The sequence below is a fragment of the Perca fluviatilis genome, chromosome 1 (assembly GCF_010015445.1).
Source record: "Perca fluviatilis chromosome 1, GENO_Pfluv_1.0, whole genome shotgun sequence".
In the NCBI taxonomy this organism is placed as follows: Eukaryota; Metazoa; Chordata; class Actinopteri; order Perciformes; family Percidae; genus Perca; species Perca fluviatilis.
The window spans coordinates 37,432,081-37,446,421 of NC_053112.1; the positions used below are offsets into that span (position 1 = coordinate 37,432,081).

General features: G+C 43.1%; 1 protein-coding gene across 4 annotated transcripts in view; it reads right to left on the minus strand.

Moving 5' to 3' along the window:
• rptor (regulatory associated protein of MTOR, complex 1) overlaps positions 1–14,341 on the minus strand; it is a 239,582-nt gene that overhangs the window by 24,445 nt on the left and 200,796 nt on the right. For 2 of the 4 annotated variants that reach the window (XM_039816705.1, XM_039816691.1), the window contains exons 26-29: positions 11,202–11,307; positions 5,379–5,493; positions 2,641–2,765; positions 591–692 (exon numbers count right to left, since the gene is read on the minus strand). In XM_039816705.1, coding sequence (XP_039672639.1) covers positions 591–692; positions 2,641–2,765; positions 5,379–5,493; positions 11,202–11,307 — 448 coding nt within the window. Of the gene's footprint in view, positions 1–566; positions 693–2,640; positions 2,766–5,378; positions 5,494–11,201; positions 11,308–14,341 lie in introns of all 4 variants that reach the window. The other 2 variants (XM_039816698.1, XM_039816683.1) reach the window with 1 other exon arrangement.

The window sequence follows — 14,341 nt, forward strand, 5'->3', positions numbered from 1 at the left end:
TATTTGGCTACCTTTATGCCATTTATGAAATGTCTGTCATTTCAAAATCCTGAAATGTTCTGGTGTACTGATTAAACTAAAGCATGGCAAAAAAGACAAAAAGGTTTATTTGTTTAATTTATGTTGCTATTCTGGTAGCTGGTCCCTTGCTATAAATAATGGTGTCGTGTAAGCCTGTTTGGGGCTGGGCATACTTGTTGTGCATGACAAAATTATCCATTCATTCATATTATAGTAGTGGCACTTGTGGCTACATTGGCTTGGCTGCTGTTCAGCACAAGCTACATAGGGTAATTTAAATTAACGGAAGTTAAAATGGGATGTTTAAGAATCCACTTTGTCTCATCGACTAGATAAGAAACCAAAGTCTTCATGATGCTTGATTTTACCAGATAAAGTAGCTCATTTGAAGCGTTTTACTAGATAAAGCCATTCAATAACTTAATCAATAGGACTGAAACCTGGTACTACCTGGTGTGACAGTATGACTGGGAGGGGTGGACAGTTGGAGTATGGGTGGGTGGGTGGATGGGGGGTGGATAGTAAAATAGAGCGTGGGTCTTTACTGTGAGCGCTGGAGGTGGGCTGACCTCTGGTAGTGGGCAGCATGTCGGAAAGGCCCTGCCACGCCGTCACCATCTCCGGGTTCTTCTGGTCGGCAAAGTTCTTCCAGATACGCAACGCTCCATCGTCTGGAGAGAAAGAGAGAGGGGTGGGGGGGGTGGAGGTAGAAAGATACAAGTGAGAGCCAGCAACTGAATATGGATAAAGAGATGCAGTGGGGAGCAAAGGCTAAGGCCAGAAGGATTTGGAGGTGCGTGTTAAACTGTGCAGGAGATCTGATGAGAACCTTGAAGACTTATTTCAAAAAAACATGCAACACACAGCAGGACTTAAACAAATATAAAACACACTTCTCAAAAAGAATGCATAGAGACTGAGGAGCAGCATCTTTAAAGGCCCGAAAGCGTCTTGTCACCGTGAAACAAAGTGAGGCAGGATCTCTAACCCTAAAAACCTGTCTGGACAGCCGTGCTGGAAGAACAAGTATTCAGATCCTTTACTTAAGTAAAAGTACTAATACCACACTGTAAAAATACTCTTTGAACATTAACTTAACTCTATTAAATAAAAGCCCTGCATTGAAAATGTTACTTAAGTAAAAGTATGTCAGTATCATCAGGAAAATGTACTTAAAATATTAAAAGTAAAAGTACTCAAAGCAGAAAAATCCTCCCATTGAGACTGGAGACGATCCAAACAGTTCTGTTAATCAACTAAGTGTTTAATCCTCTAATCATTTCAGCTGGACTTGTAGGCCGTTATATTGTCGGTATAGTTTGATTTATAATAAAACGTCATATATTATAAATGACGTGGTTTGTGTGCAAAAACATTACATTACATCATTCGTCATTTAGCTGACGCTTTTATCCAAAACGAATTACAATTAAGTACGTTCAACTCTGAAGGTTCAAACTCCAGACAACAAGTAGTAAGTGCAAGAACATTAACTCTAAATAGGTAATGCTGCAAATAGCCATATGAAAGTTATATATATATAAGATATATATATATATATATATATATATATATATTCATTCCTCTTCTTCATTATCAGAGGTGTAGACGGAAGAGATGCTTTTTAGCCTTCGGCAGAAGATGTGTAGGCTTTCGGCCATCCTGATATCAATAGGGAGCTCATTCCACCATTTGGGAGCCAGGACAGCAAACAGTCGGGATTTCGTTGAGTGATTGGTTCTCCTTCGCTGTGAGGGGGCAGCAAGCAGTTTGGCTGAAATGTTGGCCTTAATGTGTAAAGTAACTAGTAACTTAAAACTGTCAGAGTAATGTAGTGGAGTAAAAAGTCCAATATTTCTCTCTGAAATGTAGCGGAGTAGAAGTAGAAAGTAGCATTAAAAGAAAAGACTCAAGTAAAGTATAAGTACCTCAAATTTGTGCTTAAGTGCAGTACTTGAGTAAATGTACTTGATTACATTCCACCACTGCTGGACAGTGTAGCTGACACACAGAGCTTAACATAAAACATGTCCATGCACTCTTATGAGAGAGCTATTACAGCCCATAAAAGTCTCCACTTGATTTACATTCTGTGCTTTACTTTTTTAATGCTGTACTTTTTTTTTTGAGTACTAATGTCCTCCCTGATATCCTTCGCAAGCATGACTGATGTAGAAAAGCTGAATAAGTGCACATTACATTTTTGATGAGATGGAATTTAAATGTGTTAATCCCCATGCTTTATTAAGTTTTCAGGAGGTGCGCAGTGAAATACGTTTCATTCGTTCTTAGTTTAATGTTGCACTGTTAAGATAAAACTAAACGAGTGTGTGTTACTGTGTGTTTTTGAGTGTTTTCTGCAGTTCCTCGGGGTTATGGAGATAAAGCTATGGTGGGTAATGGCTTTTTTCTATTGATGAATGATGATGAATAAGCACGAGTGCTTTGTGTTGTGTGTGTGTGTGTACAAATGAGTCTCGTTGCGATTTCCACTCCGCTGGTGGGCGTGAACATTTGAGCTGCTCAGTCAAGGGAAACGTTAGTCATTTCTAACTTTGACTTTTTAACTCTTCCGTGTGAATGTATTCCTATATGTGCATACAGTTATGTGTGTCGAACCTGTTGCAGTGAGCAGTAATGAACAGTCGTGTCCGTTCAGGTACTCCATGGCCGTGATGCGAGTGTAGCGAGGGTTTCCGTTGTAGAAGTAGTCCAGCCTCTCGCCCTTCTCCCAGTCCCAGAAACTACAGCAAACACACACATATACATATACTCTCATCAATCTGGCCTACATTTACAAAACACCAAGTTTGAAACCGAATCATTTGCATAAAGGTCTTAAAGCTATAGTGTGTAGTTTCTGTCTCCCCCATGAGGAATTCTAAGTAATGACAACAAAATTGTCGGCGCATCCACATGATACAAGCCTTCCGTAATCGCTACCCCCTCCTCCACGCAGTTACTTGTAACCAAGGAGGACACAGGATTAAAAAAAAACACGGACTCTTCAGAAGAGGTCATTATCTTCGCTCGATTTTCTGCGCGCGAAGGTCGCCGGACGACACAATCTTCTGAACATACTGAGAAATACAGAGAGAGAGTAGTGTGGCGCTGATAGTCTTAAGGCTCTGACACACCTCGGCTCTGGCCGACCGGCGGCAGAAAAGCCAGTCGGACTGATCATTTGGCTCCCGTCGGTCCAAAAAGTGCCTCAGAACACACCGAAGCGACCCCGACTTGAGCGTTCTGCGCGTGCGCGAGACGTAACACGTCTCCATAACAGCAGGCGACGCTAATCTGTATTGTCGCCCAAGAAATGAAAACCGGAAATGACGAACGCGTCACGTGGGTCTGGCTTCTCCCGAATTTCATAGCCGACCATAACGGCGGCTCGTTTGGAATAGGATCTCATATTTTACGAAAACAGTTCACCGAAACGTGTTTCTGAAAATATTTTAAGCAAGAAATAGGCCATACAGTTGCTGAATCTGTCTGTTTTTTTGACAAAGGTCAGTTTGAAAGATTTTCGTCAGATTTTGAGAGCCGTTCGTCACGTTCATCCCGCTCGTCATTTCCGGTAAGTGTTTTAACGTAAGTGCACTGATTCGCTAGTCAAGGGCTAGCACTCCACCAATCAGATTGATGGCCAGACTGCCAACTGGCCGATTCAACAAGTCAAATCGGCCTAAATTGAAGCCGACGGCTCCTCCTCCGACTGACGACGGCACGGAACACAGCGAACAGACTCGAGTCACCGATAGGGTTGGGTACCGAAACCCGGTTCCACTATGGTACCGGTTCCTACGCAAACGGTAGTATTCGGACCGGATTAGAACGCGAATTTTGGTTCCGACTGAAATATTTTCCCTCTGTCGCTCCGGACAGCAGCAGACTCTTTTTTTTCTTTCTCCCTTTTCTGCCGAGTGGCGCACGTGCACGCTCGCGGTGTGAAACGCGTGCCAGCGCTATTCCCCCGACATGCACTCTACAATCACTGCTGATAGATGGCTTTTTGTACACGCTCTGAAACGGAACGTAAAAATATCACACTTTCTCTGTAGTCTACCGTTAGCTAGCTACCGTATATGTAGGCTACTTTTAAAATGGCATATTTTCCCTCCGGGCTCACCAAAACGGACGTAAAAACATTAACCATTCACTGACTGCACGTGATCGCTAGTAAACATTACACTTGCTCTGCTAGTCTATCGTTCAGGACAAGAGCCTGTAGCCTGGTGGTGGGGGAGGCGAGACAGCCTCCCCAAATTGTCTGCCCTTTCGAACTCATACCTTGGTGTGTACAGACCTCTTGGACACCGTCTGAAAGAGTTTTCTCCTATGCAGTAGGCCTACATGCCATAAGTCAGGAGAGGTGTTGTGTCTTGTTATTTGTTAAATTATTGTAGTTGTGCGTTAGGTGACTTAGGTTTACTTATTATATATTTAAGTACTTTAAAACGTTAATATATTGTTACATTTAAATAATTTTCAATTTTAAAAAAAGTCCATTAAAAGCCTTTCTTTTATGTCATTTTTCAGGTTTTCAAGAATCGGTTTAGGAATCGTTTAGGAATTGGAATAGTTTTAAAAGTACCGGTTCGGCATCGGAATCGTAAAAATCCAAACGGTACCCAACCCTAGTCACCGACCTCGCCAGACTGTCCCATGGCCGATTATCGGGTTGGTGTGTCAGCGCCTTTAAATAGCTTTGTATCAACTCATTTGGCAATGCCTTGAATGTAATGGACGTTCAATAATATCAAAAAGTTACGCACTAAAGCTTTAAATAGGGCTGGGTTTAAAGAAAATGGATTTTCCAATTCAAATCGATTATCATTTGAATCATCCACAATCGATTCCTAAAATCCAAGAATCGATATTTTGGTCTGTATCTTATGAAACTTGAATACCTAAGGAATCAATTGGTACTAACTATGTCATGCTAGCTTGTCAGGATGGATATTTTCAATAAAAAAAAAAAAAAAAAACTGGCCATTTTCAAAGGGGTCCCTCTGTCACCTCCAGATATCTGAATGAAATGTCTCTCAATACTCGCTGACTGTAGAGTGTGTAGAGCTGCACTTGTGTGTTCATGTTAAATAAAAAGTACATTAATGTAACTGCTTTAAGGTCAGTTCTTAATGTATACATTCATACGTTTAAGAATGGAGTAGGTAAGAGGAAACCTTGTATAATTATAGAATCTCTCACATATCTGATCTAAATTGGCATTGTAAATGAAATGCTCCTAACCTAATTGAATCGAAAATAAAAATCGAATCGGGAATAAAATCGATTCGATACCCAGCCCTAGTCTTAAAGCTGATTTGGGTTTTTCATTCCGTGTGTTCACTGACCAGATGCTGTCCTTGTCGGCCACAGCGATGCAGGTGTTGAAGGGGTGGAACTTCACAACAGATGGTACTCCAGGGTTGCGGTTGATGAATATTTGATCATCCAGACGGGAAACACCTGTAATGTGTGTGTGTGTGGGGGGGAGGGGGAGACACAGAAAGGGAAAAAGTGTAAAAAAAAAAGGAGGAAAAGTTCTTGAGACTGGAAAAATCACCATCCTGCCCTCCTGAACCTGTGAATTTTCCAGCTTGTACACAAGAGGCACTGGCAAAACATTGAACAAATTAATCTTTTTCTACCTTGGTAGAAAAAGAGCTTGAGCTTGGTTCGTACCGGGCCTTTAATTGCACGTAATGCTTCTAGGAAATAGCCACAACCTTGCACTCTGAATACAACACTGAAAAACGTTCTCGCCATCTTTTGTTGCTTTTGTATCTTACCGAGCTATCTGCCCTCACTCCATTTGTTCCTACTTAAAGGCAGGGTTGGTAACTATTTCCAACATACACTTTTTACATGTGTTGTTTATAATAAAATTAATTTATACTTTATTAATCCCGCAAGGGGAAATTACAATGTTTTCACTCTGCTGTTATTACACACACATGCTCAGTACCTATACATGCACTAATGGAGAGATGTCAGAGTGAGGGAGCTGCCCATGGAAAGGCGCCCCAAGCAGATGGGGGTTCAGTGCCTTGCTCAAGAGCACCTTGGCAGTGCTTAACAGCTACCAGTCTACCACCATAACGGAGGACTCCATATGGGGACATGAACCAGCAACCCTCCGGTTCCCAACCCAACTCCCTACTGACTCAGCCACCCTGACAGACCCTGACAGCAAGAAATAACATAAGATCTGTCATCTGTAGCTGCTGTAATCCTGTAAAAAACGCCCACCAATCACTGCCTCGCTGTCCGAGATGCTACTTTTAGATCTTAGTAGGTTTTCAACATTACCCACCCTGCCTTTAAGATATTAAATATTGTTTCCTTTTTTACAAAGGCCTTAGTAATTTTCTCCGCTAGCTGGGCAATGTAGTTTTTAGCAAATGGACTGAACAATTTCAGCTGTGGTTTAATGGACCTTTTTCACAGCAGACATGTTGACTTATCATAGTAGGAAGAGCACAGCTGAAATGTATAACCTTAACGATGGCTCAATTCCATCAAGTGTCCTAGTAAGCTATTTCAGTGAGTCAGCATGCACAATACCAGGACCTCTCCTAAGTGGAATGCAGCCATCATTAATGGTTTAATACCAGGACCTCTCCTAAGTGGAATGCAGCCATCAGTAATGGTTTAATACCAGGGCCTCTCCTAAGTGGAATGCAGCCATTATTAAAGGTTTAATACCAGGGCCTCTCCTAAGTGGAATGCAGCCATCAGTAATGGTTTAATACCAGGGCCTCTCCTAAGTGGAATGCAGCCATCAGTAATGGTTTAATACCAGGACCTCTCCCAAGTGGAATGCAGCCATCATTAATGGTTTAATACCAGGGCCTCTCCTAAGTGGAATGCAGCCATTATTAAAGGTTTAATACCAGGGCCTCTCCTAAGTGGAATGCAGCCAATATTAATGGTTTAATACCAGGGTCTCTCCTAAGTGGAATGCAGCCATCATTAATGGTTTAATACCAGGGCCTCTCCTAAGTGGAATGCAGCCATTATTAAAGGTTTAATACCAGGGCCTCTCCTAAGTGGAATGCAGCCATTATTAAAGGTTTAATACCAGGGCCTCTCCTAAGTGGAATGCAGCCATTATTAATGGTTTGCTGTGCTTTTCCTACTATGACATGTCAACATGTCTGCCGTGAAAAAGGTCTATTTGACAGTGTATGTGGGACGATGGTATTGAAGTGACTGTTACTGGCCAGTAACAATAACGTCTATGGCACAGAGGAATTATATAGATCAAACAATAGATGTAATATAGGGTTGGTTTTGGTGTTTTTGTGGGATTTGTTAAAAATACTGTATAAAACAGTGCTGAAATACAGTGTCTAAAATTAAAAAAATCTACTCAATAAAAAATCGGAGTGTCTATTTGCACCCCCGGTACGAATAGCCTCGGCCACACAGCTGAGCTATTCACACCCTGTGACGTAACAACAACAAAAATGTTGCTCGCGTGCACCGAAATCATGGCGGACGTTCATCTTCCATGACCGCAGAAACTGGCATATTAGGAAAGTTTTGTCTCTAAAGTTTATAACAATTGAATTTCTAGCGGAAAATGGATACTACAGTTGCGCTTTCTGTCTTCCGTGAAAGCATACAACCGTTTATTAGTAAGTACCATAGTACCTATTTTTTTATACAGTATGGTTACCTAGCAACCGCGGCTTGAAGACACCAAGTGGTAAACAGTTATCCATCATTCTGTAAGAACTGCTAGGTGTGTGGTTAGAACACTGAGCTTTGGTCTAGGAGTCGGGAGTTTGATTCCCCGGTGAGGTGATCTTGTTTTTTTCATTTTGGATTAGATAATTGGCATGCAATTGCACAAATCATGGCCCGCGAATGCAGAATTTTATTTGCAGGGTGGTAGGGAAAGACTCATGAATATGCCTGCTCTGGTTGGGTTGGTTAGGTTTAGACAAGAGGAGTGGGATTGGTTATGGTTAGGGTAAGAATGTCAGGGCGATAATATTCCAAAAAGGTGTAATACATGAGTAGTATGGATAACTGTGTGTAAATATATGCCAAGGTACTGTAAATGCACAGGGGTGCAAATAGCATACATTGGTATTTGTACCAGACGGGGTATTAATAGAACACATTGCCCTGTGCACCGGCGGGGTACGAATAGCATTAATTTCTAATTGCACCAGGGTACGAATAGCATACACTGCTAATTGTACCAGGGGTGCAAATAGCCTCACCCATTAAAAATTGACTATACAGTATAGTGGACAACAACTGTCCGACATTGTATTTGAGTTTTTGAATTGAGTGTGTACATTAAAGATTTTTGTTAAAGATTTCCCTGATAATTCAACATTGGAAGAAAAAAAAGCAGTGCCCATGGCATGTACTCTACTTTCTGCTAACAATCCCACAATGCAGTGCACTGCATTTTATAGAAGCAAGGCTTACATCAAGAGACTCCACGCCTCTTAGTGATGACGCAAATGATGATTAATAATCATTTGAAAATCTCACTTCACTGCTCATTATTGAGTAAACTATAGAGTCTGCTATATAGGGAATAGTGAGTTTGTGAACAAGGGAGTGAGTTCAGAGCCAGCCACAGTCTGTACGTGTATATGTGCTTATGTGTACTTTAGACAAATATAAAAAAAAAAAATCAGTTTGTTGTTAAAAATGTTTTCTCTAATTAAGATGAAACTTTGATAATGCCAGTGGGGAAACTGAGAATCTGTGGATGAAAATAGGACAGAACAGAGAGAAACCAGAACAGAAATAAAGAGCAACTAGGCTTTTATAACAGAATCTTAAAACCAGAACATATTGGAATGACGCTAAGGTACAAAATAACAATAGAAGAACAAACAAACCATATGGCAGTCAATGTTGGGAGAGTCAAGGCAGAGAAAAGTCTAGATTTTTAATGACGTATAACGCGGTATCAATGCACAGATACAACAGATAAGTTCACTGCTTCGACAGGCGTTGCCATGGCAACAACACTTATCGGTTCACAAGCCTGTCCTTGGCTACCTGAGTGCCCTCTCGAGACCGCCGTAATGAGAAGAAAAAGAATGAGGAAGAATCCATCACAAACTCATCGCAGATTCAGCCGTGTTAGAAAAATAAATAAATAGATAAAGTAGTTGGAAGGGAAAAGTAGATACGAGAAGCTGAGGCATTTGGTTCAAAGGTGAACAAGATCGTCGTCATCGAGTGTGCCGTTTGACGGCACACTCGATGTGGAACCACTGTGCACTCTGAAACTACCCCGAGGACTTTAGAACTGCGTGGTGATGATGGGTGTGCATTTTGCATCACCAAGACAAGTCAAATTCCAAGTCAAATCAGGTTTGTAAGCCCAAAGTATTTCTTCTGCACATTTCTTCTTCTCTTGTTTCTAGCTTTCCTACTTCTCCCTTGCCTCCTCCGTCCTCAGTCTTCCTCTCCCTCCCTCCGTCCTCCTTTCATCTTACCTCGAGTCTATCTGAAGGGAACAGACTGAATGAGGGCAACCCTACTACTTCTATCTCTTTATAAAAATAAAAAAATAAAACTGAGTATAGAGGGGAATTCAATGATTTACCAAGCAGTCAGAAAGAGAAGGAGAGACATGTGCGGGAGCAAGCCTCAGCTCTGACGCCAATTGCCTCGTGACTCTATGTGTGCGCGCTCGCGTGTGTGTGTGTGTGTGTGTGTGTGTGTGTGTGTGTGTGTGTGTGTGTGTGTGTGTGTGTGTGTGTGTGTGTGGGGGCTGCCAATGACGTTGGGGGTGTTAGCTATTCTGTTTGAGAAGAGCTCTGACTTCACTTTGGGAGTCTGTGTGCATGCTGGCACCCCTCGGGCTCTGTAATGTGTGTGTTTGTGTGTCTGAGTTTGCGTGGTGTGTGTGTGTGTGTGTGTGTGTGTGTGTGTGTGCATGTGTAAGGGGAGTCCTGTGACTCAGAAACAGGTTTGTTTCAGACGGAGGACTGATTTCTCTAATCGTCTTTCATCGCTGCAAATCATCTGTGCTCTCACTCACGTCTGAAACAACGCAGCACCACCTACACCCGGTGTGTGTCTCAGTCTGTCTGTCTGTCTGTCTGTCTGTCTGTCTGTTTTGGACAGTCCAGATTTCACCCGGAGTCTAAACGTTCAATTAAACAGGATTGTCAGGGCTTATGTTTTGTGATCAATGTATTGGACAATGCTGGTCATAGAGGTACTAATCAGACAGGACTGTTCTAACATCCTACCCTCTAAGGCCTAGTCCACATGTACATAGCAGTGGAGACAGAGCTGTCGACCCGAAAAACTGAGCTTTTATGAAGACAAAAGTGAATACAGATATGAGGAATCAGCAGAGAGAATGGGGAGACTGTGGGATCCGGACACTAAAGCTAACGTTATGTCCGACGTTACGTTTGCAGCAAGCATTTTGTTACCAAGTCAAATATCCAAATAAGTAAGTTAAGGTAACACACATAACGTTGGCCATATTGTTAGCTTAGTGTCAGGATCAAACATTTCTGATATAAAAACATCAGAAATGTTATAAATGTGACTCTTTTGAGCAAAAATCAGTGTTCAATAATCATTTCAACATGTATTTTTGTTGTTGAAAAGGCATCCAATATTTGACTTGTTCCATATATCATTTTTATGATTTGTATCATTTTATTTTCCCATGCTTGTCTGACTTCATCATCTCTGGGATTTTGATGCTGTGCGCATCTTGTAACCGCTTTGCTTCGCCGTGTGTATGACGTGCTCTTTATAAATACATTTTCCTTGCCCTTTAGAAGCTATGACACCGGCCGTGTCATGTAATGCAAATGTGATTAAAACCTGGGATGACATTTTGATAACTGATTACAAGTAATATCTGATGCACTTGAATTCTGCATTTAAATGTGCAGTCCAGGGTTCCTTTTAACTTAAATAAATAAGACGACTCGTCCTGCAAGACAGAGTTATTAAATATAAATGGCTTGGTGTTCAGAAGAGTTCCATCTTGGGTTTTATTTGTGTTTTTGGTCTACAATATCTAAATACTATTTCAATAGCATTGCGGGAGAAACACTGAACAAAATGTTAAGATGACGGATATCTGCCTAAATATTGTTGTTTTGGTAGCCTTACGTTAACAAGCCTATGGTATTTCAAAAATGATTGGGTTGTGTGTCACTCACCCCTTTGTGTGATGCCTCGGCTCTGCCTTCTCACACGAGTGTTTCTCAGGAACCTCCACTGGCGCTCCATCCTCACCTGGCTCTCCAGGTCATGCTCGTCTGGGATCTGAAAGAGTGAGTTACAAAAAGGACACAAGCAGAGAGAGAGAGAGAGAGAGAGAGAGAGAGAGAGAGAAATGGTTCAATGCATTACATATGCTGCACCCTCTGTGAAAATATAGAAACACAGTGGAAGCATAGAATAAATACTTCAGACACCGATTTTTTCTAAAGCTGTCAAGTATCCCTCCCTGAAACATCGGCATTAAACCTGTTCTAACTTTAGAAGGCAAACGGAACATTAAAATATCCGTGTCTAAGTGTCCAGAGGCAGATAACAGGAACACACACAGGAGAACAAGCTACTAGGGCTGCTCGATTATGGAAGAAATACTAATGATGATTATTTACAATGATTACTTATGGACCTCTAGAAAGATGTTGCGTTAATTAAATAAAAAACATAAAAAGCACAAATCTGGTAAAATAGTGGCGAGATGGCAATTTATATAGCTTGTCCAAAGTATTCACCAACTTCCTAAAGCCGTCGATCTCCCTTCAACAGGTTACGCAGGTTGTTCAAACGTACTGCATGGACAAACATTTTAAAAGGCTATTCAGCTGCTGTTCTAATAAATAAGACAGATGGCCAGACCCTGTGGATGGTGCTCCTCTGCTCATTGTCCTGTCACTCAGTCCCTGTTTCCCTCTTATAGGACTCTCAACCCTTTCTCTCAATCTCTCTCCTTTAGTGAAAGAGCCACAAAATGAAAACTACTGCTGAGTAATGTTTTCAGTGTTTCTCACCACAGTCTGTGTCTTTTCTTTAATGCTATTTCCATCCTCGTAAAACAAACGCAAAGCCAATTTTGTAAACCTTTTGAAACCTGCATGGCTTACACCAGTATTTACATCGGCCAGGAGTCATCTGGCCGGAAGGGGTGTGAAGGATTTTTTTTTTTTCCAGTAGCAGCTGCAGATGTGAGCACACCAGATGCAGTTTCTCTGTCAGTAGACTGGAGAACAGACAAACGCTGCGAAAGTATTTGGAAATGAGTCAAGGCACTTGACAGTGTAAGCTTTAGTGCACAACTATTTTATGTTAATGAGCGTCAGTTACATTCAAGCCATCGCCAAATGAGTTGCTACAAAGCTAATTAAGACTATCAGCTCCACACAACTCTCTCTGGATTTCCCAGTGTGTTCAGAAACTGGTGTCGTCCGGTGACTTTCGCGCGCAGAAGCTCGAGTGATGCGTTTCACGTCACGGCTGAGAAAGGGAACCGCAGCGTTCAGCTTTGGAGAGGACATAAACATTACAAGATAATAACCTCTTATGAAGACTTCATCATGTTCTTTTTTTAATCCTCTGTGTCTTCCTTGATTTGACGGGATAAACGTTACTAGCAACTGCGCGGAGGAGGGGTGGGGGTGCGAAGGCTTGGACCATGTGGATGCTCCAACAGTGTTGTTGTCATTACTAAGAATTCCTCATTGGGGCGACAGATACTGCATTATGGGTCTTATCTTGCACCCGGCGCAGCGCAAAGCCCGACGCAAGTGTCTTTGCTAGTTTAAGACCGTTGCAGTTGTCAATTTTTCCGTCCAGTGCCCACGTCGTTTAAATAGCAAATGCACCTGCGCCCATGGGCGTGCTGGTCTTACAGCGAGGTGTGTTCAGGTGCATTCTGGGCGTGCTGGTCTTACAGCGAGGTGTGTTCAGGTGCATTCTGGGCGTGCTGGTCTTACAGCGAGGTGTGTTCAGGTGCATTCTGGGCGTGCTGGTCTTACAGCGAGGTGTGTTCAGGTGCATTCTGGGCGTGCTGGTCTTACAGCGAGGTGTGTTCAGGTGCATTCTGGGCGTGCTGGTCTTACGGCCGAGGTGTGTTCAGGTGCATTCTGGGCGTGCTGGTCTTACAGCGAGGTGTGTTCAGGTGCATTCTGGGCGTGCTGGTCTTACAGGGAGGTGTGTTCAGGTGCATTCTGGGCGTGCTGGTCTTACGCGAGGTGTGTTCAGGCTAATTCTGGGCGTGCTGGTCTTACAGCGAGGTGTGTTCAGGTGCATTCTGGGCGTGCTGGTCTTACAGCGAGGTGTGTTCAGGTGCATTCTGGGCGTGCTGGTCTTACAGCGAGGTGTGTTCAGGTGCATTCTGGGCGTGCTGGTCTTACAGGGAGGTGTGTTCAGGTGCATTCTGGGCGTGCTGGTCTTACAGGGAGGTGTGTTCAGGTGCATTCTGGGCGTGCTGGTCTTACAGGGAGGTGCGTTCAGGTGCATTCTGGGCGTGCTGGTCTTACAGGGAGGTGCGTTCAGGTGCATTCTGGGCGTGCTGGTCTTACAGCGAGGTGTGTTCAGGTGCATTCTGGGTGTGCTGGTCTTACAGGGAGGTGTGTTCAGGTGCATTCTGGGCGTGCTGGTCTTACAGCGAGGTGTGTTCAGGTGCATTCTGGGCGTGCTGGTCTTACAGGGAGGTGCGTTCAGGTGCATTCTGGGCGTGCTGGTCTTACAGGGAGGTGCGTTCAGGTGCATTCTGGGCGTGCTGGTCTTACAGCGAGGTGTGTTCAGATGCATTCTGGGCGTGCTGGTCTTACAGCGAGGTGTGTTCAGGTGCATTCTGGGCGTGCTGGTCTTACAGGGAGGTGTGTTCAGGTGCATTCTGGGCGTGCTGGTCTTACAGGGAGGTGTGTTCAGGTGCATTCTGGGCATATTGCTATCTTAAGGCAGCGGGAAGTGATCGCGCCATTGACCAACAAAAACCTGGTCTAAAGTCAGTCACGCAGCATTTTATTGTTATTTAAACAGAGCATTAGTAAAATGCGCCTAGTCTTGTTTTATGCACAGCGTGCACACACTATGCTTGTTACACACACAGTTGGTGGATATGATATGAACACAGTCACATGGCACTGTAGGTGTGTGTGTGAGAGTGTGTGTGTTTGTGTCCCCCAAGGTAAGAGCCAGCTGACACGGTGGTTCCCAAGGTTGTGGTGCAGCCCCGTGTCAGCTGCTACCGTAATGCATAATGAGACCCCGTGGTAAGAAAAAGAAAATGTGTGTGTGAAAGAGAGAGAGAGACTCTTGCATATAGTCTCCACAGAGCTCT